This window comes from Xyrauchen texanus, chromosome 1 (assembly GCF_025860055.1).
Source record: "Xyrauchen texanus isolate HMW12.3.18 chromosome 1, RBS_HiC_50CHRs, whole genome shotgun sequence".
Taxonomy (NCBI): domain Eukaryota; kingdom Metazoa; phylum Chordata; class Actinopteri; order Cypriniformes; family Catostomidae; genus Xyrauchen; species Xyrauchen texanus.
Genome location: NC_068276.1, coordinates 63,806,137 through 63,830,841, shown reverse-complemented (window position 1 = coordinate 63,830,841; position 24,705 = coordinate 63,806,137). Strand labels below are relative to the sequence as shown.

The 24,705-nt window shown below is 42.1% G+C and overlaps 3 protein-coding genes across 4 annotated transcripts in view; all 3 read right to left on the bottom strand.

The window, feature by feature from the left end:
- LOC127642969 (solute carrier family 12 member 6-like) overlaps positions 1-10,103 on the bottom strand; it is a 31,827-nt gene extending 21,724 nt beyond the window's left edge. For both annotated transcript variants that reach the window (XM_052125459.1, XM_052125466.1), the window contains exons 1-8: positions 9,873-10,103; positions 8,596-9,245; positions 4,812-4,906; positions 3,831-3,959; positions 3,504-3,650; positions 1,257-1,311; positions 864-994; positions 416-657 (exon numbers count right to left, since the gene is read on the bottom strand). In XM_052125459.1, coding sequence (XP_051981419.1) covers positions 416-657; positions 864-994; positions 1,257-1,311; positions 3,504-3,650; positions 3,831-3,959; positions 4,812-4,906; positions 8,596-8,848 — 1,052 coding nt within the window. In that variant the 5' untranslated portion in view covers positions 8,849-9,245; positions 9,873-10,103. The remainder of the gene's footprint in view (positions 1-415; positions 658-863; positions 995-1,256; positions 1,312-3,503; positions 3,651-3,830; positions 3,960-4,811; positions 4,907-8,595; positions 9,246-9,872) is intronic.
- Positions 10,104-11,146: 1,043 nt separating this feature from the next.
- On the bottom strand, positions 11,147-12,079 carry LOC127643601 (H/ACA ribonucleoprotein complex subunit 3-like). The gene is made up of 2 exons (XM_052126393.1): positions 11,926-12,079; positions 11,147-11,427 (listed from the first exon to the last, which is right to left on the bottom strand). Exons 1-2 carry the CDS (start codon positions 11,977-11,979, stop codon positions 11,287-11,289), a joined length of 195 nt encoding a protein of 64 aa, XP_051982353.1. The 5' UTR covers positions 11,980-12,079; the 3' UTR covers positions 11,147-11,286.
- Positions 12,080-13,312: 1,233 nt separating this feature from the next.
- Positions 13,313-22,957, bottom strand: LOC127643118 (lysophospholipid acyltransferase LPCAT4-like). Its single transcript, XM_052125700.1, has 13 exons — positions 22,673-22,957; positions 20,249-20,612; positions 20,055-20,167; positions 19,904-19,964; positions 18,174-18,232; positions 17,932-17,966; positions 16,490-16,544; positions 16,310-16,392; positions 15,386-15,511; positions 15,097-15,250; positions 14,930-15,022; positions 14,612-14,747; positions 13,313-13,933 (listed from the first exon to the last, which is right to left on the bottom strand). The coding sequence occupies exons 1-13, from the start codon at positions 22,745-22,747 to the stop codon at positions 13,854-13,856; spliced, it is 1,434 nt and encodes a 477-aa protein (XP_051981660.1). The 5' UTR covers positions 22,748-22,957; the 3' UTR covers positions 13,313-13,853.
- Between the last annotated feature and the right edge of the window lie 1,748 nt (positions 22,958-24,705).

Here is a 24,705-nt window from a genome sequence, read left to right as displayed (position 1 = left end):
ACAGGTACCGATAACGGTTTACAAATATGGGTGAACAGGTACCGATAACGGTTTCCAAATATGGGTGAACAGGTACCGATAACCATTTACAAATATGGGTGAACAGGTACCGATAACGGTTTACAAATATCGGTGAACGGATACCGATAATACTATTTAACTATAGCAAATAAGTTGTACACAAAAAAAATCAGATTTTAAATGAACTCTTATTTTACTGAATATTAATTTAATATGCAGGTAATCTCTAAACTGCCAAATATCGGCTGATATATCTGTCTCTTTTTAATCGTAAACAGTTCAACAACTGATTTTAACTACCACTAACTGCTGACTTTAAAGCAACTACACGTTCCTTCTTCATGTTTAATTATAACTGTCAATCACTAACGTAAAAATCTCCGTGGATACTCACGGGAACGAGGGCGGGCTGAAGGCGGATACTAGCGCTCCGGTGTAGATTGAGAGAATGGAAATAATCACACAGGCCAGAAAAACAGACGCTAGCTTGTTGACGTATTTGACTCCCACAAACACCAGCAGAGACATCAGCAGTAAGAAGATGGAGCCGTAAACACGCATGTTATTCAGCATGGCCGCCGCCTCGCCATCTGGATTGTCCGAAACAAAGATGGCGGCCCCGGGAGCGATGTACATCTGCAAAGACACGGACGAGAGTTACAGGAAAACAGGAACCAGCAACACTGCTACAAACCTTATCAAAGCAAACAAACACATTTAATGTCCGTAAACAACAGTAATATAATAAATAAAAAAATAAACATTTATATAAGGTGTATATGATATATAACATTACAATATAAACTATTAATATAATATATACAACTTCGAGATGTTCGCACCAGTAAAATCTCGATAGCACCGAGGATGTACATGGACCCAGCGAAGGTCGTACCCAAATAGAAACACGAGCCCACGGCCCCCCCAAACTCCGGACCCAGAGAACGGGAGATCATAAAGTACGACCCGCCCGCTGGAAGAGAGACAGACAGGAAGACAGACAGGTGTGTGTTAGTCACTACATTACCACTATGTTAATGAACTCTTACGAAAGTCATCTTGGTGAAATATCGACCAAATCTACGGCAGTTTACTCAACATTTCTGCTTTTATAATTATAAACTGCAGCACTAATATTAACTGAGACAACATGGTTAATAAAACTTTCATATACATACATTAATGTACATAGCTGAAATCATAAACCGGCAGCTTTATAAAGAAACAGAGAATACCTGGCACGACTCCATTAGTAGCGATGGCACTCATAGATATGGCAGTCAGCATGGTCTATTGAAAGAGAGATGTGTGTTTAATGTACAGATAATGCACTAAAAACATCAACACTGAAGGGGTTTATAAAGCTGGTTCTCCTTTCAGAGAGCATACTCTGCTCTGATTGGTCCATTCTAAAGCATTCATTCTAAACTCCTCCTTTCAGAGAGCCTACTCTGCTCTGATTGGTCCGTTCTAAAGCATTCATTCTAAACTCCTTTCAGAGAGCATACTCTGCTCTGATTGGTCCATTCTAAAGCATTCATTCTAAACTCCTCCTTTCAGAGAGCATACTCTGCTCCGATTAGTCCGTTCTAAAGCATTCATTCTAAACTCCTCCTTTCAGAGAGCATACTCTGCTCTGATTGGTCCGTTCTAAAGCATTCATTCTAAACTCCTCCTTCCAGAGAGCATACTCTGCTCTGATTGGTCCGTTCTAAAGCATTCATTCTAAACTCCTCCTTTCAGAGAGCATACTCTGCTCCGATTGGTCCGTTCTAAAGCATTCATTCTAAACTCCTCCTTTCAGAGAGCATACTCTGCTCTGATTGGTCCGTTCTAAAGCATTCATTCTAAACTCCTCCTTTCAGAGAGCATACTCTGCTCCGATTGGTCCGTTCTAAAGCATTCATTCTAAACTCCTCCTTTCAGAGAGCATACTCTGCTCTGATTGGTCCGTTCTAAAGCATTCATTCTAAACTCCTCCTTTCAGAGAGCATACTCTGCTCTGATTGGTCCGTTCTAAAGCATTCATTCTAAACTCCTTTCAGAGAGCATACTCTGCTCTGATTGGTCCGTTCTAAAGCATTCATTCTAAACTCCTTTCAGAGAGCATACTCTGCTCTGATTGGTCCGTTCTAAAGCGTTCATTCTAAACTCCTCCTTTCAGAGAGCATACTCTGCTCCGATTGGTCCGTTCTAAAGCATTCAATCTAAACTCCTCCTTTCAGAGAGCATACTCTGCTCCGATTGGTCCGTTCTAAAGCATTCATTCTAAACTCCTCCTTTCAGAGAGCATACTCTGCTCCGATTGGTCCGTTCTAAAGCATTCATTCTAAACTCCTCATTTCAGAGAGCATACTCTGCTCCGATTGGTCCGTTCTAAAGCATTCATTCTAAACTCCTCCTTTCAGAGAGCATACTCTGCTCCGATTGGTCCGTTCTAAAGCCTTCATTCTAAACTCCTCCTTTCAGAGAGAATACTCTGCTCTGATTGGTCCGTTCTAAAGCATTCATTCTAAACTCCTCCTTCCAGAGAGCATACTCTGCTCTGATTGGTCCGTTCTAAAGCGTTCATTCTAAACTCCTCCTTCCAGAGAGCATACTCTGCTCTGATATTCATTCTAAACTCCTCCTTCCAGAGAGCATACTCTGCTCTGATTGGTCCGTTCTAAAGCATTCATTCTAAACTCCTCCTTTCAGAGAGCACACTCTGCTCTGATTGGTCCGTTCTAAAGCGTTCATTCTAAACTCCTCCTTTCAGAGAGCATACTCTGCTCTGATTGGTCCGTTCTAAAGCGTTCACTCTAAACTCCTCCTTTCAGAGAGCATACTCTGCTCTGATTGGTCCGTTCTAAAGCGTTCACTCTAAACTCCTCCTTTCAGAGAGCATACTCTGCTCTGATTGGTCCGTTCTAAAGCGTTCATTCTAAACTCCTCCTTTCAGAGAGCATACTCTGCTCTGATTGGTCCGTTCTAAAGCGTTCATTCTAAACTCCTCCTTTCAGAGAGCCTACTCTGCTCTGATTGGTCCATTCTAAAGCATTCATTCTAAACTCCTCCTTTCAGAGAGCGTACTCTGCTCTGATTGGTCCGTTCTAAAGCGTTCATTCTAAACTCCTCCTTTCAGAGAGCGTACTCTGCTCTGATTGGTCCGTTCTAAAGCGTTCATTCTAAACTCCTCCTTTCAGAGAGCCTACTCTGCTCTGATTGGTCCGTTCTAAAGCGTTCATTCTAAACTCCTCCTTTCAGAGAGCATACTCTGCTCTGATTGGTCCGTTCTAAAGCGTTCATTCTAAACTCCTCCTCTCAGAGAACATACTCTGCTCTGATTGAAATCTCCTGTGATGCATGAACAGACACTGTTAGATTAAATGTTTTTAAAATGTGTTTCGTGCCCAAAGTTGAAGAAACACCCAGATACATTCAGAAAACTTCTCGTTGGATAACTGCAAAACACATATTGACTGTATGTGTGTGTGACTCACACAGCAGCAGCATGTAAAGACGATACACAGCGCCTGCAGGACTCCAGCGGTACCGACGACCCATGTGAGTCTGAGGAACAGAATCACTCCAAAGATGTTCTGGAGACACGGCAGATACACACCCATAAACGTGCCCATCTGAGGAGACTGCAACACACACACAATCACACATCAACACGAGTCGAACTCAAAACAGTCTGGTGGAGATTTAGAAATGTGCTCAGCGTTCACGTCTGACCCAAGTACACTTTGAGTTTGCCTATAATGTTGTCTAGGTAGGCGGCTCACTAGGTTTCGTAACAGAGCTAGTGTGTGTGTGCGCGTTACCTTTCTGGGTTTGTGTTTCTCTCCGATACTCTCCGCCTCCTCGTGTTCTTTAGCGCCCTGTGTGAGGTTGGTGTAGTTCGCCAGACGATTGAGCAGAGACGACACTTTAGGACGAGTGTCCATCTCTTCCTATAGAGAGATTTACATGAATATTAAAAGGACAAACTATTCATTTCTCAAAGGAAACATGCAATAATCACCAAACAAAACTGGAATGTTTCGCTCCGTATGCCTTGCCGTTTTCCACCAAAAGTGTTTTTATTCATTTATAGCTGTTTAAGTGACATAAACAGTGATGGCGAGGCGGGCGTGGCCGGGCCGTGATGGAGCACGGTTGGTGCCAAGTCAGCTGATCAGCGGGAGAGTGAGATAAGGAACAGCCAGAGACGCCGGTTCGAGAGAGAGAGGGACACGTGAGAGAAAGGGAGGGGCGGACGGCAGCGAGTCCTCCGGCCCCTAGCGGACGGGACAGCTCCTCCCCTTCTCGGCAGACAGCCGCGATTCCCAATTCGATTCTGATTCGCAAGCTTTCGATTCTACATGAAAGACATTTTCTCCCGGCTAATGCTGTCAATGAAACGAGAGACTTCCTAACTGGGTACATTACGGAAATATACACTTGACTAATGTTTTATTCCTTTTTCATCATTTGGGTCACATTTTGGCTTTTTAAAAATGAACAAATCCATGTTTTCAATGTATAATTTTTCTGACAGGTTTATTGTTCAAATGCATCCTTTTTCATATTTACACACGTGCTAAAACAGATACAGTCTCTTTAAGAAAACCGGTACTGTCTCTTTAAGAAAACTGTCATATCTGTAAAGAGCGCCAGTAGATGAGCGCATGTTAATGAGAGAGACTGTATCCCTGAAGGTGGTATGTAAACAACAATACAAACCTATTTTAATTTGAATAATATCTAATAAGAAACACGATGAAGAGGGAAAGTGAGAATGGCGGCGAGTATTCAATACAAACCTCAAACAGGGCCAGATTCCTGTCGTAGAAATCATCGTCCTCAACCGCATGCGAGTGATTACTGTACACACTGGACAGCTTCACACCATCATCACCTGAGAGAGAGATTTATTGTTTTATTAAGACAAGCATGTCTGTGGCAATCATCATTTATTATTATTATTCATATTACTGCAGTGAATATCACATTTCACTATACAGAAGTAATTTCAATCGTGCTTTTATTTTGACGTGTGGTTTTGATGGAAGCTTCACTTAGATTATATAAATATATAGTCTACATGTAATACGCACTTTACAGTGGATTAGTGCTCTGCTTCGTCATCTCATACAACACAAATTATCTTGTCTGTGGAGTTTCATGAGCGGTATCAAAACAATGCTCTGTGTGTGCAAGTGGCCCAACCATCCCAACACAATGACATTGGCTCGACCAATGGTGTGAGTCGGGGGGCGGGACCATCTTATTTGTCTGATCAACGGCTGACAGGTGAGTTTTCTGAAATCAGTTTGAAAACAGTCTTTAGCAAAGCAGCGCTATTACCATTGCTACGCCCTTTGTTTAAGGATTTAACAACATGCCGAAACCCATTCTTCTTTTACCCACCAAAACTTGGCATGTGACCATTTGGTCGTACACCCATAAATAAGTGATTAAAGTATCTCTGGATCTGAAAAAAGACTTGGAGGTGGGCTGATTTGACTCTGATCAGCAAGCAGCCATTCAGTAACAACCTCGTAACTTTATAACCACACCCTAGCAACCATCCAGAGCACCCTAGCAACCATCCAAAGCACCCTAGCAATCATCCAGAGCACCCTAGCAACCATCCAGAGCACCCTAGCAACCATCCAGAGCACCCTAGCAACCATCCAGAGCACCCTAGCAATCATCCAGAGCACCCTAGCAACCGCATTCTGCATTTCGCCGCCGTTACTAGACGCGCTACAAACACTTTGCGGTTTATTCACTTTCACACAAATCACGAGTACAACGGCTGATATGCTCATTTCATATCGAATGCTTTTACTATTTTAAAAACAACATTTTAACGCTTATATTACGGAACCACCTACATTAACTGACATCACTTATTCTGAAGCGATTAGATGGTTTGTTGAGCCTCAGACTCGAAAAGATCGCAGTATACGCCCTTATAAACACCCAAACTGACCTGTGAGATGCGTCACAGAAACGACACAGAATGACGTGGATGCGTTACATTTAGGTGACGTTTTTAGGTAACGGAGGGAACGTTTTACTCATCAACCTCCATCTAATATTCACCTCATAATCGTCGTCGTGGTTACGATACATCTGCACTTGCCTTTGGCGCCCCCCGCTGGACTGCACTGGTAAACTGCACCAAAACGTTCGGGATGGTAACTGGCGATATTTAGGCCACAATACGATATTATTGCGATTCTTTATTTTTGGTGTATTGCGATTCCAAACTACGATATATTGCAATATTTCACTCAATGTTTCTCATTCGTCTTCATCGGACTTTAAGATGTTTCCAAATCACCAAACCATTGATAAATTAATATAAAATCTCAGTTTACCAAACAAGGCCAGATTATTTCCTAATCTCCATGTACAATGCAAAGCCATAAGCATAGAAGATACGACTTAATTACATTAAACATTAATTAACTGTACTGTAGGGCCCAACCCTAACACACACACACACACACACACACACACACACACACACACACACACACACACACACAGACACACAGACACATAGACACATAGACACAGAGACACACAGACACACACACACACACACACTCACACACTCACACACTCACACTCTCTCACTCTCTCACTCTCTCACTCTCTCACTCACTATAGACATCTATTGTTTGCATATGAAGAGAGTTATAGACTACAGGCTTAATCCAAACCCTAAATAATCATTATCTGATTGTGGCAGGGCGGGTCGTGATTATACACACCCGGTCCCGTATCAGGCTAATCAAGCCTCTGAGAGGGATAAAGGCTGACTGCGGAGGGCCGTGCAGGAGAGAGAGATCGTTTACGGACATGTCCGTCATGTGTGTGTGTGTTTGTCTTTTACGTTTCTCATTAAACTATTATTTATATTGTCAAGCCGGTTCTCGCCTCCTTTCCATGGAACTGCGTTACACTGATGAATGAATCACATTTCCAATTGAGACTGTCCCGAGTGTGTTATTGACTTCTTTACATCCCACACTGAAGTGTGCCGTCCACGGCTGAAGCTTTTCATGCAAAATAATGACTAACGTGAAGTGTGTGTACAGAAACACACCGTTGCTAGGTGGTTGCTAGGGTGTGCAGGGCAGTTGCTGGGTGGCCCAAGTCAAAAGTCTATATGACATTCAGTTCTCTAGAAAAGGTGCTGCAGAGATAGTGTGGCAGTACATTATTCTAGACATGGCCAATGACACAATGGACAATACTGATAAGATCAGCATCACAGATCAGCCCAACTATTGCTATCCATAACGTGATAAGAGCATCTAATGGTTAAAGTGGATAAACACTAAATACTAAACACTAGCGGAGAAGACATTTACATGTATGCGTTCGGCCGCTGCTTTTCTCCAAAGCGACTTACAGTGCGCTAATTACAGGGGCAATCTCCCCCGCAGCAACCTGGAGTTAAGGTACAAGACCCTGTACTTAACGTCTTAAATCAGGGAATGAACTACAATCCCATGATGCATTGCGAATGACGTAATGGAACGAGAAATGACAGTAAAAAAACTATTTAAAAATACTGACATGGCCATGACAACAATAATACGTTTACGTCATGAAAACACATTAACTTTATTTACTCGACTAATCCTCGCTAAAATGCTAATAAAACTCAGCGTTTGAATGATTATCACATACGTTGGAAAATGAAAACTGTTGTGTGGGCGTGGCCTTATAGTCATTATAAGCATACAAGAAATATATTTTACCTTTATTTCAAACTTATAGCTCAATTACAGCGTATTACTACTCAAGCTACTAACGTAGTTACACTACAGTCGAGACCATCTTTGAAAACGCAGTTAGCTACACCACGAGTAGTAGCTAATACAGTCAACGTAATTTTTTTGTATTTGATATATAAGAGTCAAACAAACAGTTGCAATCAACTAAATATTTCGCTTTAAATAAGAATAAATAAAAGAGCGTACGGTCTCTTTAAGGCTGTGCGCGGCTCAAGTGAATCACTTATTTTAAGCGGTTCATAAACGAGCACCGTCCGAACAAACCGGATCACTTAAATGATTCGGCTATCCCAGCGGTTTAGGCGCGCGTGTTTGGTTACTCCCGCAGCTCCATTGCAGCATTTGCGATAAAATGTGAAAAAAAAGTTGCGTTTTGTGACGCTCCAGCGCTACTCGCTGGAAAAGCTGCTTGTTAATGGAATAGCGGCACTATTGTGAAAATAGTCACAATTAGCAAGTCGTTAGTAGCGTCACTACTTGTGGTTAGGCTAGTTACACACCAAAAATGATAAAACATAAGTAGTTTGAGAGTGCGCGGAAATTCGACTACATTCAGCTTAATGGGAGGGGTCGCTGTTGAGCTCCGTTGCCGCGATTCCCATTTTCACGATAACAGTGATTTCTCAGATTGGCAGAACTCTAAAGGATTATGGGTAGTGTAGTTTATCACTCAGCAATTAAATACAATTAACGTAAAATTAAATTTTTATTCAACTGTTGCACTCTATTGTGAAAAATATGTTAAAAAGAAAACCAGCAAAAACTATTTAAAAGCCGATTTGCTTACCTTGATCCACGTTACAGCGGTCCGGCGTATCGGCCCCCGCTGATGTCGCGTTCCCACCGGACATTTCGCTGTGCGGCTCGCTCCGGTTCACGCTCTCCCTGGAGCCGAAGCAAACCCTTCCGCTGGAACGCGAGCTGACGTCTGGGGACGTGTCCGAAACGCCCGGGAGGTCTTCGGCTTTGATGGGAGTGACGGTGAAGCGCACGGACGGCGCCATGGCTTCCCGCGCCGCTGGTTGCTGGGGGTCCGACATCACGCCGGTGTCGGGGGTCCAGCGACGATGACCTGTCGACACTCAGCCGATGGTGTGCGGCGGCGTGGACGTGGGCCGACTCATCGCCATGGAAACAGTAACGTGAGTCTGGGACGTGTGCGAATGTTACGATGTACGAATGCTCGTACGTTCTTTTGCGATGTTTCGGAAACCAACTACAGTAAGATTTCTGAGGTTAACACTGGAGATTAAAATATATTTCAGCGGATATGAGTGGATTACGATGGATTGAGGTAGCGGTGAATTGTAACGTGTAATTTCCAGTTACTTTCTTACAAATTTTATAATTCAGTGGCGAAAAAATGGTAAATATGTACTGAAAAAAGTTGGTTATTTAGACTCGGATTTTATAAATATGGATATCTAATGAAAAAAACTGTGTGTGTGTGTGTGTGTGTGTGTGTGTGTGTGTGTGCAAAGGAAGAGAAAAATAACACAAAAAGCACAATGTAAACAAAAAAGCTTAAACCAGCTTCTAATGGTAACAGATTAAACTAGTTTTTTTTTTATATGGCCATTTTTTGGTCTATGCTGGTTTATAGATGGCAGATCAAGACACACACACACACACACACACACACACACACACACACACACACACACACACACACTTAACCTGGTGTACAATGATGCTTACAGTAGGGATGATTTAACTTAGACCTGTTCAACTCACCTGCCCATCTCTCTCAGACAGACAGGTGCTCTGACAGCTGTCAATCACTGCACATATCACTGATGTGAGATGAGAACAGTGAAAGCACGTCTGTAATAGATATAACCCACACAACGAAGGAAAATGTCTCAGAACCTTTGTAGGCAGCTTCCTAGACAGCTTGTTTTGGTACCATAGCAACTACCACATCCCATAATATTGTCTAGCTAGGCAGCTCAGTAGGTCTGAGACACTTTTACATCCTGCGACACTTCTATCTAACACAAATAACACCTGAAATCCTCCACTAAGCCAATTATAATCCCCTCAGGCACACGCATGAATACACACCTAAGACCGGGTCAAATGGGCCACATGTGCGAATAAAACCGGTTACCGCTCACGCGCGCGAGTCAATTCAAACCAGAATAAACCGGATATATTCCACAGGATCGAACGTCTTGACCGTTCCGACGCTCGTTCACCTGCCGACAGTCGTCACTTGCTCCACTGAAGCCCGAGTTCGGTGTGTTCGCTTGAGATTCGTTTGCGGTTCATCAAATCAGCACGTTTGACTGCGGACGCGCTCCCGACTGTGACGAGCTGTGATGTCATGACGTCGTGTGCGTAAGAGACGTCTCCTGCGGGGTATTATTGTGGGAATGTTGTATTTCTTAGTAAAATAAGGTCTGTGGTAAACATTGCTCGACGATACGTGGACGTGTTGTTCTGTAACATATATTACACACTTTCATGCCTAAAACAAGCATTTTGAAACCGTATTGAATAGCATACTTTAAAATAAAATCACACGGCGGCATCAAAATTCACGTTTGAGGTATGAAAGTGCGTCATATATGTTGTAGAACAAAACTTCCACGTGTCGTGAAGTAATGTTTACCACAGATCTTATTTCACTCATAAGTTGAAACCCCCCATAGGAAAACCCAGAGGGAACCCATGGCGAAATACACTTCCGGGTTTGCCTACAAACTGACGTCACGGCTGAACAGCGCTATGCTAATTAACTTTAAAGCTCCAAAAAAGGACATAAAGGCAGCATAAAAGTAACCTACAAGACTCCAGTGGTACAATCCACGATTCAGAAGCAATATAAGAAGTGTGGGAGAGAATTTTCATTCTCAAATTTGTATTTTATAATTACTTTCACTTCCACATTCTTCATTTTTCCCACGGCAATTTGCATTCTTCATGCGTATTGCCACATACTGGTAGGAACTGGAGATTTATAGTACAAAAAAGGACTTAAATATTGATCTATTTATAACCCAAACCTATCATAACACTTCTGAAGACATGGATTAAACCGCTGGAGTCTTATGGATTATTTTTATGCTGCCTTTGTGTGCTTTTTGGAGCTTCAAAGTTCTGGTCGTATGGACCTACAGAGATTAAATATTCTTCTATAAATCTTTGTGTTCAACAGAAGACAGTCATGCACATCTGGGATTGCATGAGGGCGAGTAAATGAGAGAACTTAAGTAACCTGCACAAATTGATTGCATCCTTTAAGTATTATAAATGGTCTATTCCCGGTTTGCTTAACAAACAGATCTTAAATGGACGGTGTAAAAGATGCAAATAACACATTTCATTACATTTGAATGCTCACATGTTTATTGTATTAACTGAATAATCATTCTTGAGCAATCTAGAAAAAAAGATGCCATACTTTCTGGAATAACAAAAAAAAAAACACTAAAATATGGAAACAATTGTGTGTAAACATCCATTGTTGATCAGTTCACAGCACAGGTCGGGGTTGTTGTGTGAGCAGCAGCCCGAAGCGTTTCTTGATGGTCACTCGGTGTCTGGAGAACTTATCGTCCGGAGAGAAGCGGGCCGGGTGTGCCGAGCTGGTGGGCTGACCGGATGGGTCCACTTTCTGTAAAGAGAACATTTTAGAACATGTCCATTCATTATGCATATATCATTCACTAACAACAAGCACAATGGGTTTCAAGACAGTAATTACATTAATACTGTGGGTTTTTAACATGTTACCATGGTTATACCACAGTATTCTTTGAATTTACTTCAAGTACTGTGTGTGTGTGTGTGTGTGTATATATATATATATATATATATATATATGCGCTACCACCTGAATACAGTAATCCATCAGTACATGTTAGTGTTTATTATTGTACTGCCACACCAAGTAAACAGAACGTTCTCCTAACGTTAGCATATGGTTTACACTTGCTTGTTTTGTGGAACCAATTCCTAACGTTCTAGCAACGTTCCATATATAATAACAACAAACTAACGTTACATAAATCCTCCACACACACACACACGCAGAGTTTTATCCAGAGAAAATAAACATGCACATGCTAAATATATAACTAGGTTAAAACTAGAACTAGAAGACTCGTCTCACCTTCAAAGTATAAACCCTGTCGCCGACCTCATTCAGATAAAACTGCAGGAACATGATGAAAGTCACTCTCGCAGTCAAAGATGAAGTTATAAGAGTATAAACAGCACAGCGGCTCACAATCACACGTGCGCGGCCCAACTCACAGGAGACCGGAAGTGCGCGAGCGACAGAGGGGATGATGGGTAATGGAGTTTTATTCTATTTTCCAAGCGCCGCTAACAGTGAGCAGCGATTATTTCTTTAATAATTTGTATATACATATAATTTAATTATATAATAAATCTACATAATAATGTAAGATATATGCGTGTCATTGGAATACTAGGATGTTTATGTCTAAGTGTGTCTATAAAGTCTTAATATGTATTCTGCTGGCTGGTTGTATGTCAGCTGTCTGTGCTGAAAAAGGTATTATTTTCTCTCATGTTCACAGTTATTTCTGTTTGGATTTCAGAGCTGTATGTGTAATTTAAATAATGTAATTTCAACAATACCTTCTTTTTGTCAAATTCTCATTTCCTCTAACCTAAACATTATTGAAAAGTTAACCCTGTGGGTTTATCACGAAGCAGGCAGCTCTTTTCAGAAAAGTGATTATTATCTTGCAACAAATGTGTTTGGTTATCCGGGTTTTTGTCAAATTAAACCCCAATCAGATAGTGCTGGTGTGTGAACATGTATTTGGTCTCCGAATGGGTGGATAGATGACGACAGATGGATGAAAAATAAAATAACTCTAAAGAATAAACTTTAATAAACTTTTTATGCTGAAGTGCCTGAAATTAGTTTGACAAAATCAACATTTTGCCTTGTGAATTCCTTCACAAAAGCACCAGTGATTACCTCACAAAGCACACAACTACTATGGTCTCATAAATACACACCCAACAATATGAATGTTGAGTTTGTAACATGAATAAAACATGCCAAATTACTTAATGAGAATATTTTTGGGTGAACTTTCCCTTTTATTTCCTCACCCTCATGTCATCCCAGACATGTATGACTTTCCTTCTTCAGCAGAACACAAATGAACACTTCAGCTCTGTTTGTCCATACTATGCATGCATGAGGCATATTTAGGGATCCACACGTCTCCAGCCGATCAATTAATGTCTTCTGAAGCAACTCAATAGCTTTGTGTAAATAATAAAACTTCCTGCCAGCAGTTGACGGATCAGTGATGAGCAGAAAACAGAGGCAGCAGTGGCACAGCCTCCCCAAAACTGGACAAGACTGAAAAAACAACCAGTTTTGGGGAGGCTGTGCCACTACTGCCTGTTTCCAGCTCTTGGCTGACAGCTGTGAAACCCGACAAGTCTTCTGCAGTTGTACCCATCAACAAGTGTTTCATACACAGAACTGTCAATGACTGGATGGGTTTTGTGTTTGGCACCAGAGTAAATTATAGAGACTGTAGTGTGTGAAAATCCCAGAAACTCTCAAAGCAGCCTACATACACACAATATGAGACCGGACCACAGGGGACCGATTAAGAAACTTTAATATATTATATAGTATAAAATATGACAGTGTGCTTCCGTGATACAAAAGTGATTTGCTTTTCAATTAAATATAGCTTAAAAATAACAAGAAATATATGTACACATCCTTCTAACATCATTTAAAATAAAATAACAAGTATTTATTGCAAGGCACATTTTTAGCAACACTTTCTCTCGCAGCAATATTCTCATGTAAACTCCCCACACACTCTGTAACACATGGAGACTGTTGAGGGATAGTCCAAAGCACACGCTAACACACATGCTAGTTAACATCGGTGACATGATACAGACGGCAGAAGTACATCGCAAACACTCGTCACGAGTACTGCGATACAGCAACTGACCAATTCAAACCTTGAGCTCTAACGTTAGTCCGAGACATTCCGTTGTTGCCGTTGGCGTTCAGAATCCCGTCAGCGGTCACAAACGCATCCGAGCGGAGAGAATGGGGAGGAGCGTACGATAGATCGGATGCGTCATCAAGAGGTCTTGGAGTGATGCTGTTGTAGTTGGATAGAAAAAATTAAATAAAAAAAAAAAGAAGTCAAGAATCGTAAAATTCTCATTCAAATGCCAAAATATTTGTGCAACTAATTAATTTTTTAAAAAGTAATTTATTTTTGTTTGCTGGTTGATATGACAGTGAACTTGTAATTTATATCTTTAGTTACAAACAAAAAGCACATTTTGGTTTTAATTTCATGTTTACTAAATGTACTAATGAAAAGGAGTTCAAATGGGTGCTTGCTACACTTAAAATAAGTGTTTACAAAACATGCAATGTAATCCAAAAGTAATCCGATTACAGAAAAGTAGTGTAAACTAGAAGATTATCATCAATTACAAATTCAGTTAGTAATAGATACCAGATTCAAATTCAGACGCAATCCACCCAACACTTCATACGTTTACATGCACTTAATAATAAAAGGCAATCATAGCTTGGTTTCGTCAGTCATACCTACACATTAATCAGACCAAAACTGGCCTCGGCGTTTTGCATGTACATGCACCGAAAAACCGTTGTGCGTTCAACACTTCCTCAGTCGACATCCTCGCTTCAAATATTCGATTACGCATCTTCACGTATATTTGGACAGACAAATGAAGACGGTCGCTCCATTATAACAGTGCATGTAAACGCTTCATCTAAACGTTGTAGAGTCTGTAACTCTTACCTTCTGTAGGTCGCCCCCTGTTGGTCAGCGCAGAGTACATCTCTGCAATCTCGTACTGTGGAACGCCCACCAGCGCCCCCATCAGGCCACACAGATCTTCAGCGCTCAGCAATCCGTCGCGGTCGCTGTCGTACCACTGCGAAAGGTTTACATCATTTCACAATTAAAACATCTCGTTTCTCTCGAGGAGTCATCTGAAAACGGATAGCTGCCCCACAACAGACTAGAAGTGGTTTAGAGTTTCCTTTATTTACCACCTTTTGCCTTCTCTACAATTCGCTTTAAAAGGTCCTGTGGTGAAATCACACACCCCCTCACCATGAACGCAGTGTGTACGAGCGACGGCAGACTTCTGAGTCCAGATATAGCGGACACACTCAAACAAAGCCGTTTCAAGTCCACGGATTCATCCTGAAACACAGACGCACTCATTATTCCGGAATCATTCCCAAGTATCAATGGCAAGAAGTCTCACACTGCATTACCTTTGAGTAGAGAGAGCAGATCTTTACTGCCGCCTTTTCGTCAGCGAGTCCCAAAAGAGCCGTCAGGTGATCTGCGGTTACCATGGTGCTCTGCCCAGAGTGACAGCTGTCAATCATGCCGTTCATCACAGTTTCTATACGAGCGCTACAGAGACTGTATGAGAGATTACATTTAGCATATTATGCTCTACAGAAGATACAAATGTGTGTAGATAATTTATGAATTTTAAACTGCATTAAATACATATACTGCATTTGTTTTAATATCAAGTGATGCAAACGCTCATACCCATGCTGGAGCAGCAGTCGAATGGTTTCTTGAGCAGGCGGCTCCAGTGGAAGGGAGATGTTGCCGAGCTTTTGAACAGGGAAACGGCCCTCCATCACATAATCCGTGGCAGGAACATCCAGAGCTCTAGAACAAACAAAATGGACGGCAGCATTAAACACTAAAGCTCAATACAACTTGATTACCAAAAAGGCAGTGGGAAGATTTGTCTCCCAGTTATGAAAATGACTTCAGTAATGGTTACTCCATGTCAAAAATCAACCGAATTAGACACATGCACTTTAGAAAGACACAGATGAGGGTTCAATATTGACAATTTCCGCCTTTGAGCAAAATGACAGGAACAAACAAACGACCTTAGAAAGGTGTCAGCGTCATTATTTGATTGGTCCACAGAGATTGGGAGGGTTATTACTAAAATCAGTTGACTTCAGGACCCCTTGTTGTATTATGTGCCAATGGGGAGAGCCCAAAAATGGAAAAAAAGCACTTGTGTGTCACTTTTCCAAAGCTGAGGTGCTTATAACTCCAGAAGTATTAAAGACTTCTAAATATGTTTTTTCCCCATCTGGTTCAGAACAAACTTACATTTTATTATTTTGATTTTTAAGGCCCCATGTGGTTTAATCCCTGAGATATGGGGCTCACAATGTGGCTCCATGCTTACATTGTTCATTTTCAATGGGCGAAAAGAAGCACGCGTGTCACATGGTATGAAGCTAGTTTTCCTCGTCCAACAAAACAAAAGGTCTGAAGAATAAATTTGTCACTTCTAGTGATGAATATTATGGTTATGACGAGTCATCGCTCATTTGCATAAAGTCAAACTCTAGCGCTCCTTGGCCAAAAACGAATGTCACCGCGTGTGTGAACGCCCCATTAGAAGTCCGCTGTCTGAAACAGATTCGCAGTCAGTCGACTCACGTGGCCATGAGTTTCTGTACGTTCTCCGCGTACAAGTCCGGGTTCTCCTGCTCTTCCGGTGATGGCGTGTAGACGGGCAGGAACTGGAACCAATCACATTTAAAGGCAGATTGGTCACAACTGGGAACACGGGACGTGATTGGCTCTCAGACATGTCAATCAAGCAAGAGTTCCACCTACCTCCACAGTAACGCTGGTGTAGAGCTGAGAGGTCGTGTGCCACAGAGCTTCAAACCTTAGAAATCAAAATAATTAACAAATGAGGACCATGTGACCACACTCAACTCTGATAGGATGACCAAACATCTGTTGGAGGTCAATAACATATTAAGACATTTAAAAATATATTGAAAATGCAATGCACACAAAACATTGTGTAAATATACACACCCCTACTATGATTCTCATTAAACAAACACACCACAACATTAAAACCACCTCCCTAATACAGTGTAGGACCCCCTCGTGCCACCAAAACAGCTCTGACCCATCGAGGCATGGACTCAAGACCTCTGAAGGTGTCCTGTGGCATCAGTCACCAAGACGTTGGCAGCAGATCCTTCAAGTCCTGCAAGTTGCAAGGTGGGGCCTCCATGGATCGGACTTGCTGGTCGAGCACCTCCCATAGATGCTCAATCAGGTCGAGATCTGGGGAATTTGGAGGACAAAGCAACACCTTGAACTACTCACCATGTGTGCAATGTGGCAGGACGCATTGTCCTGCTGAAAGAGGCCACTGCCATCAGGGAATACCATTGCCATGAAGGGGTGTACCTGGGCTGCTACTATGTTTAGGTAAGTGGTATGCAAGTAACATCCACATGAATGCCAGGACTCAATGTGTCCCAGCAGAACATCGCCCAGAGCATCACACTGCCTCCGCCGGCCTGCCATCTTCCCATGATGCATCCTGCTGCCATCTCTTCCCCAGATAAACGGCGCACACACCCCCGCACCCGCTCGTCCACATCAAAACAGGCCACAATCTTGATTCACGGCCCAGTTCTGACGCTCACGTGCACATTGTAGGCGCTTTCGGCAGTGGACAGGGGTCCTCATGGGCTCTGACCAGTCTACAGCAGCCCCATACGCAGCGATGCACTGTGTGTCCCGACACCTTTCTATCACGACCAGCATTACATTTTCCAGCAGTTTGTCCTACAGCAGCTCTTCTGTGGGATGGGTCCAGACGGGCTAGCCTTCGCTCCTCACGTGCATCGATGAGCCTTGGGCACCCATGACCCGGTCACTGGTTCACCAGTTGTCCTTGGGCCACTTTTGTTAGGCACCAACCAATGCATATCGGGAACACCCCACAAGACCTGCCGCTTAGGAGATGCTCTGACCCACAATTTGGCCGTTGTCGAAGTGGCTCAGATCCTTGCGCCTGCCCATCTTTCCTGCTTCCAACATGTGAAACTCAAGAACTGACTGTTCACTTGCTGCCTAATATATCCCACCCCTTGACAGGTGCCATTGTAATGATATAGTCAGTGTTATTCACCGGTCAGTGGTTTTAATGTTGTGGCTGATCAGTGTATAAAACACAGTTTAGAGTACAAACTCAAAGTCATTTATGGTGGACTTGTACAACATTCAGATGAACTTTAATGCCTTCTTACCAAGTTATTCCTTTCCAAGTCCAGCGAACGGTGTCCTGTGAACACAGTTCTCTTTAAATTATGATCAGATCAAAACTCCCCTACTGGAAGCCCCCATTACATCAGTGTGGTGCACATGTGATATTACACACGTGTGCGGTCATGCACATATATAGTAATCAGCCACACGAGTGGCCGGTTACATAAACGCAGCTAATAATAGCTTCACACACAGCAGAGGCACTGACAAACACCACCCTCACCGGTTTATTGGGATAGTGAAGCAGCACGGGCTGGATGGGAACGCCAGCCAGGAAGGCACCTGTGGGAGACACACAAATGAGTGACTCATTAGTGAGAGTTGGGGCTCTACATGGGCAGCATTGCGTCACACAAACAGCCAAGACTGGGTAAAAACACAATAACAGCGAGTAAATCACTTCCACACATGGCACGGATGCGGTCAAGAAGCCGTTCGACTGTTGCTAATGAGCGCTCAAATGAAAAACTTCAGCGAGACGCCCCCTGAACTGCCGCCATGCTTAAAGAGACCGCACCAGTTTAGCATGAGTTCTATATAGAGATGTAAATACGAGCGCTTCATATTTATATCCATTTGGTGCCATTACTTCCATTGAGAGTAATGCAAAACATCAAGCGGAACATGGAAAGCATGTTCCTATCAGAGCAGTTCAAGCTGAAGTAGCACGGTGATGTGCTCACAAATGTTTGGCAGGAGGGGGCAGTCAGCGCTCCAGCTCCTCTCCAAACCAACGGGAGCCACAGGCAATCCAGCCGTCCGTAGATGATGCGCTCGCGCACACAAAGACGGCTGACCGGATCACAACAGAAGACCGGGATCGAGAGACATGTTTCACACTGCATTTCTCTTAAAAAAAAAAAAAGCATTTAGACAAATTATTTTTTATAATTTGACGACCACTTGTATTATAATATATATATATATAAAAATAAAAAATATAATACAAGTGGTCGTCAAATTCTAAAAAATAATTTGTCTAAATGCTTTTTCGACGACCACTTATCAATATTATTAGGCGTTTTTGATTTAAAAAAAAAAAAAAACAAATTATAAAAATGTAATTTTATTTAAATATATACTTTTTTTTATTATTTAAATTATAATATTTATTATACGTTATTACAATTAACATTTACATACCAAGTTATTTTTATTTGGGGGCTTTCGCGGTGAATATTATGCTATTAATTGTGATTAATCAGCACATCATGTAATTATTATTATTTTAAAATCATTTAAAATCAATTGACCACCCTAAAATCATTTAAACTTTCCAACAGATCCAGATACACACAGACAAAATATCATGTTATTATTAGACATTATGTGTGTTGATGTAACACAGGCATGCTTTTTTAGGCATGCTTTTTTTATAGTTTAAAAAAAAAAAAAAAGTCCCCAAAATGAAATGTATCGTCAGAAGGTCCCGGTTTAAATAACAGCATTAGCGGAGAGAGAATCTCTCGTATGAAAATAAAATGGACATTACAAACGCATCCAAAATCGGCACTGAAACAAAAACTGGACGGATGAAACACCCTTACGCAAGAACCCAAATCCAGACGCGTTAATATCGGACCGCAATCCACGCCTTAACGCAAGTGTCACGTTTGGCATTCTTAAAGTTGCCACCAGGGGCGCTAGAGCGGATATTAGTGTGAACGGTCCACTTCAACAGACTTTAAGAGAATATTAAAGTCAGTATATTACAGTAGCTTACCCAAATAATAACATCCAGACCTGAGACCAGAGACTGGAGCGCTCTACATGCCACAGCCGTGCAAAAATCACATGTCATACATGTTCAACCGGATCTCGCTCTGGACTTACATTACATGCATTAAGAAAGCAATCTGTACATGAAGCGGCCTTCAGCCTTAAAATGCATCTACATAGGCAGCTCATTAGGGTTTGGAACGGAGCCGGTGTGTGCGTCCCATGAGAGCATACCAGGTTTGAATTTGATCAGGGCACGTCCATTAGTCGTCGTCCCTTCTGGAAACATCAACATCTGCCAAAAGAGAGGAGCACAAACGGAGTAAACATCAACACAAGTCTCTCAGAGTCTGATGAACGGTCGAGTCACCGTGTGCTTCAGTACCTGCGGCCAGCGGCCATTAGAGGTGACGCGCTCTCGGATCTGAGACACACATTTCTTTCTGGACTCAGGGTCTTTTCTGCTCACGATCACCGACTGATTGAACTCTAAAAGTGCTGCAACAGAGAGGGGGGGCACGGTTTTGGTCAAATCACGTAAAACAGACTCCAGTGACTCCCATAAACCCTTCTACTCACCTCCTATAACGGGTAGTTTGGTGTTCTCCGATCGGGACACTACAGTCGGCAGACCAGTCGCGCACAACACCAGCATATCCAGGAAAGTGCTGTGAGGTGCCACGGCCAGCACGGGAGCTTCCTTTAGCCCCGCCTGACGCCCTTTGACCTTAATCCAAAAGAAACCCACAGAGAAGAAGACTCCGCGGCTGAGGAAGAGGATGATGTGATGGAAGAGCCACCGACGCCAGCCCTTCACAGGCTCCGCCCTCTCGCTGTCGGAGAGGCCGGCCAATCCCAGTCGAGCAAAGGCCCACGCGAGCAGGAAGAAGAGTGTGGCGAGAGTAATGCGGACGGGAAACAGAACGGAGCCCAGAATGATTCCCTGAGAAACATTTACAATGGCGCAGTAATGATTAGGGTTAAGTGACCCATTTACAACCGTTGCTAGCGGTATAAACAACCATGTTTACATACATTTAAACGAATACATTTTTCTGCCATTTTAAATGGTGAATACAAAGTTTACAGTTTTATTGTAGTGACAAAAACGGGAGAATAAATGGTTAGGTAGTTGGGTGGAAGCCAAAGTTCTTTCGAGGCAAGTCAGTCCACTCAGCTGCTATCTTTGGAACGCTCCTGGAAAGCTATTTTCAATCTGCACAAACGGCAAAGTACAGCTCCTAAATACTTAACAGGGAAAGACTGAATCTCCAAAACGGTTGGTCAAAATAACGACCAAAGAACATATTTCAAATCAGCATCACAGGGATAATAAACGGTGCTTCTTTCCCTCAGATTACGCCGTTTTTCAGACTGGTTCAGATAGTTTGAGTTGACTGAAAGGCAAAGTTTGTTTCTAAAGGTTTATTGGCTCTTTCACCTGCAAGGCGGGACTTCTTTTCTACATCCGCCATATTGAGCATTCGGTTAGCACACTTGCACAACAATGTCGCCATTTTGATCATGTCATAGACACGCCCTCTTCTCAAAACCCCGCCCTCCAAAAGACAGATGAGCCAACGTGATGTCAGCAAACCTGAACCTGCAAGAATGTTTGAGGCAAAGAGCGTTCAGGCCACACAGGCCACTCCCCTAGATCTTTTTTAGCTCTAGTACGGTCACAGATGTGTGATTTTTCACAATATTTCCCAGTCGTATTAGTTAATACTTTACGCATGTTAAATGCGTTTCGTTCTTCTAGTTCTCCAGTTGTATGTTATTACCGAATAAATAAACTCTTCAGTGTCAGGCACATCGAAACGAATTACTCAAACCCATTTGTGAATCGATTGAAGCGATTCATAAACGGATCTAGACGTTAAAGGGTCAACTGCGATTAAACGGACCCAAGCATTGGTCTGAATGTTCTTCCATTCAAAACAATAAAAGGACTCAAATATAACAAGTCGCTCAGAAATCGGACATTATTATTACTTGCGGAACAGTTTTACGAATACCACCAAAGTCTTTCTAGCAAGTCGCATCTTTGGAACGCTATTGGGAGGTTATTTCCAGTCGTGCCAGTGCAGCACCGATCTACTTGAATGGAGAAAGACCGACGTCTAAAAAAAAAAAAAAAACAGTCGGTCAAGATTACGATCAAAGAACAGACTTTCAAAATCAATTTTTCAAAAGTCAACAGACTTTCAATTATTTTGCTTCTTTACCTCATATTACACACCAAAAAATACAATAAAAATATTTTTTCAGGCTTGTCGAGAACATGCATGAGTTGATTGACACGTGACATCCGTATCTAAAAGGTGATTGGCTCTTTTATAATGTGAGGTGGGACTTCCCTTCAACATATGTTGATCATTGGCTGCCGTTGGGCGTTCCAATTTCTCCCATTAATTTTAACAGAAGTGGCCCCATCTCTGCCAAATAATCTCTGCCATTACCACCAAGTGAAACGGAACATGAAACCGATCAAATATTTTAGAGTGGTGCATTACTAGAACTTTCCAGGAGTTTAAGATTCAATAGAATTATATTAACTTTAAACAACGGTCTTCCATGTTTTCTATGACTATAGGAACCCATTTTAGAATAGTAGATCACACAAAACACGGTTTTACTGCAGTAACGGTACCTGTGTAACTGCAGTAACGTTTGGTTATACCGTACCGTTGCCATGGTAACAGAACATTCGATTTGCGAACTGAAGCGCGTGTTCGCATCGTCCATTGACAGTCGCGAGTAAGAGTTTCCGCAGTACTGTAGTTACAAGATTGACGGTTACCATGGTAAATACCTAACTTTGACATTATGCACGTCAAAGTTAGGAATGCTTCCTTAAATAGACTTCCGGCTGCTCACACACAGTCACACACACACACACACACACACACACACACACACACACACACACAGAACTGAACACGTGGAGAAAACGATCCACGATCAAACACACGAGAATCAAAACACAAGAGATGATCTTACCCGAATCCGCTGAACTCTTGACAGACTCACTTCATGGACGAAAGGATGCGGCGCGTGTCCGTTACACGTCAACATCGCCAAAACACATAAAAACCAATGCTAAAATTAATCCGTAATAAACCTGTGCGGTGATCCGTGTGTGAATAAAACACTTGGTGAAAAACTTTTTAACAGTAAGCAAGAAAACAATAAATGTCCCCCAAAAAATAAACACATACACCTTAAACAAAAGTGAAACTAAAACAAACCAGTCCTATATAGTGCACATACATGTACAACGGCAGTAAAATGACCTCAGAGATTTAACAGCACACATACCATCTAACCACGCCCCTTATAACACGCATCCATCAATGACCACGCCCTTTAACAACACAAATACCCAACTTAACCACGCCCCTTATAAGACCCATCCATCAATGACCACGCCCTTTAACACAAACACCCCCCATCTGTCACCATAGAAACGCAACACATTGATCAGTGATTACATCCTCTCCAACTCATTCAAGTACTTTCAAACTGTGACAAACGGTTATAATGTTAACGGACAAACCATGTAATAATTGGTTAAATGTAAGTTCCTTATAAAACACAATGAAAAATGCTCTTACATTTAAAAACACAACATGTTTAAAGGCAGAAAGTTGCTCTGTTGTAAAATATTGAGTGACACAAGAGACGATTATAGAGATTATCGGTGATTGTACAAACAAACGGAACCGGACAGTCCTGCCATTGACGAGTCACGATCAAGTATTCCAGAGAGATGTCCCGGCACCATTCTGGGAAGCTTAGTTTATGGCTATTTAAAAATAAAACCTAAAAATAACCTTTAGAGAACGTTTTGTATACGTTCTTTATACGTTGTCCCACAAAAAAAAACGATGATAAACGGTGATAAATAATAGAACTGAACTAGAATGGTAGAAATTGGCTCCCAAAAAATGTACCAAACGGGAACCATATGCTAACGTTGCGGGAACGTTCTGCGTTTACTGGATCGTCAATATTGTTCTTAAAGGGATATTTTGGGTTCAATACAAGTTCAGCTCAATCGACAGCGTTTGTGGCATAATATTGATTAGCACAAAAATACATTTGGACTCGTCCCTCCTTTTTTTTATGAAAAACTCACAATGACACTTACAATGGAAGTCAATGGGGACCAATCTGTAAACATTAAAATACTCTGGGCCCACCTAGAATATATATATTTTAGATTTTCTCCCCTTTTTCTCTTCAATGCGCTCCAGGTTCTCGTGGTGGCGGACGACGAATCTCAGTTGCCTCCGCGTCTGAGACGTCAATCCGCGCATCTCATCCGTGCATCACGTGACCCCTTGAGCACGTTACCGTGGAAACGTAGTGCATGTGGAGGCTTCACACTATTCTCCGCGGCATCCACGCACAACTCACCAAGATCAAACATTATAACATTATATCGAACATATTATATCGAACATTAGTGACCACGAGGAGGTTACCCCATGTGACGCTACCATCCCTAGCAACCGGGCCAATTTGGTTGCTTAGGAGACCTGACTGGAGTCACTCAGCACGCCCTGGATTGGTAGCCGGCGTCAATCCTCGCTGAGATTCCCAGACCCCCGGCCCACCCAGAATATTAAAGATAATTCTTTGACTTCAAATGTATATTTATAAAAAAGTAAAAAATGTGTTTTTCTGAATGTGTGAAAGAATTGTTTGAATGCGCCGCTCCTCTGTTGTTACGAAAAATGTGGTAAAACTAAATTTGGGATAAAACTCGACCCCTCCATTTGTATTGAGGCCCACCCAAAAGTGATTCCCTGCTACGCCCTTGCAGACACACACAAGATGCGTTATTAAATCACTGACGCCAATTTCACAACGGCGTTACCATGACGACCTAACGTCAACAAACACTAAAACCCACAAATGCCCATTTAAACAACTTCACAGCTCAAATAGTACACGAGTTTCACAGAGTAATTAATATAAGTGCGTTTATACAATTATAAACCGGAATGTTCCGTTAAAGTGACTTCTGG

What these genes read in the sequence shown, in the direction of transcription:
- LOC127643601 (XM_052126393.1), bottom strand. Translation starts at nt 11,979, where the DNA reads ATGTTCCTGCAGTTTTATCTGAATGAGGTCGGCGACAGGGTTTATACT. An exon ending in ACAGGGTTTATACTTTGAAG is followed by an intron (nt 11,428 to 11,925) that starts GTGAGACGAGTC and finishes TTCTCTTTACAG; the next exon opens with AAAGTGGACCCATCCGGTCA.
- LOC127643118 (XM_052125700.1), bottom strand. Translation starts at nt 22,747, where the DNA reads ATGTTGACGTGTAACGGACACGCGCCGCATCCTTTCGTCCATGAAGTG. An exon ending in CTAATGGCCGCTGGCCGCAG is followed by an intron (nt 19,965 to 20,054) that starts GTACTGAAGCAC and finishes CTCTTTTGGCAG; the next exon opens with ATGTTGATGTTTCCAGAAGG. An exon ending in TTCACTATCCCAATAAACCG is followed by an intron (nt 17,967 to 18,173) that starts GTGAGGGTGGTG and finishes CTGTGTTCACAG; the next exon opens with GACACCGTTCGCTGGACTTG.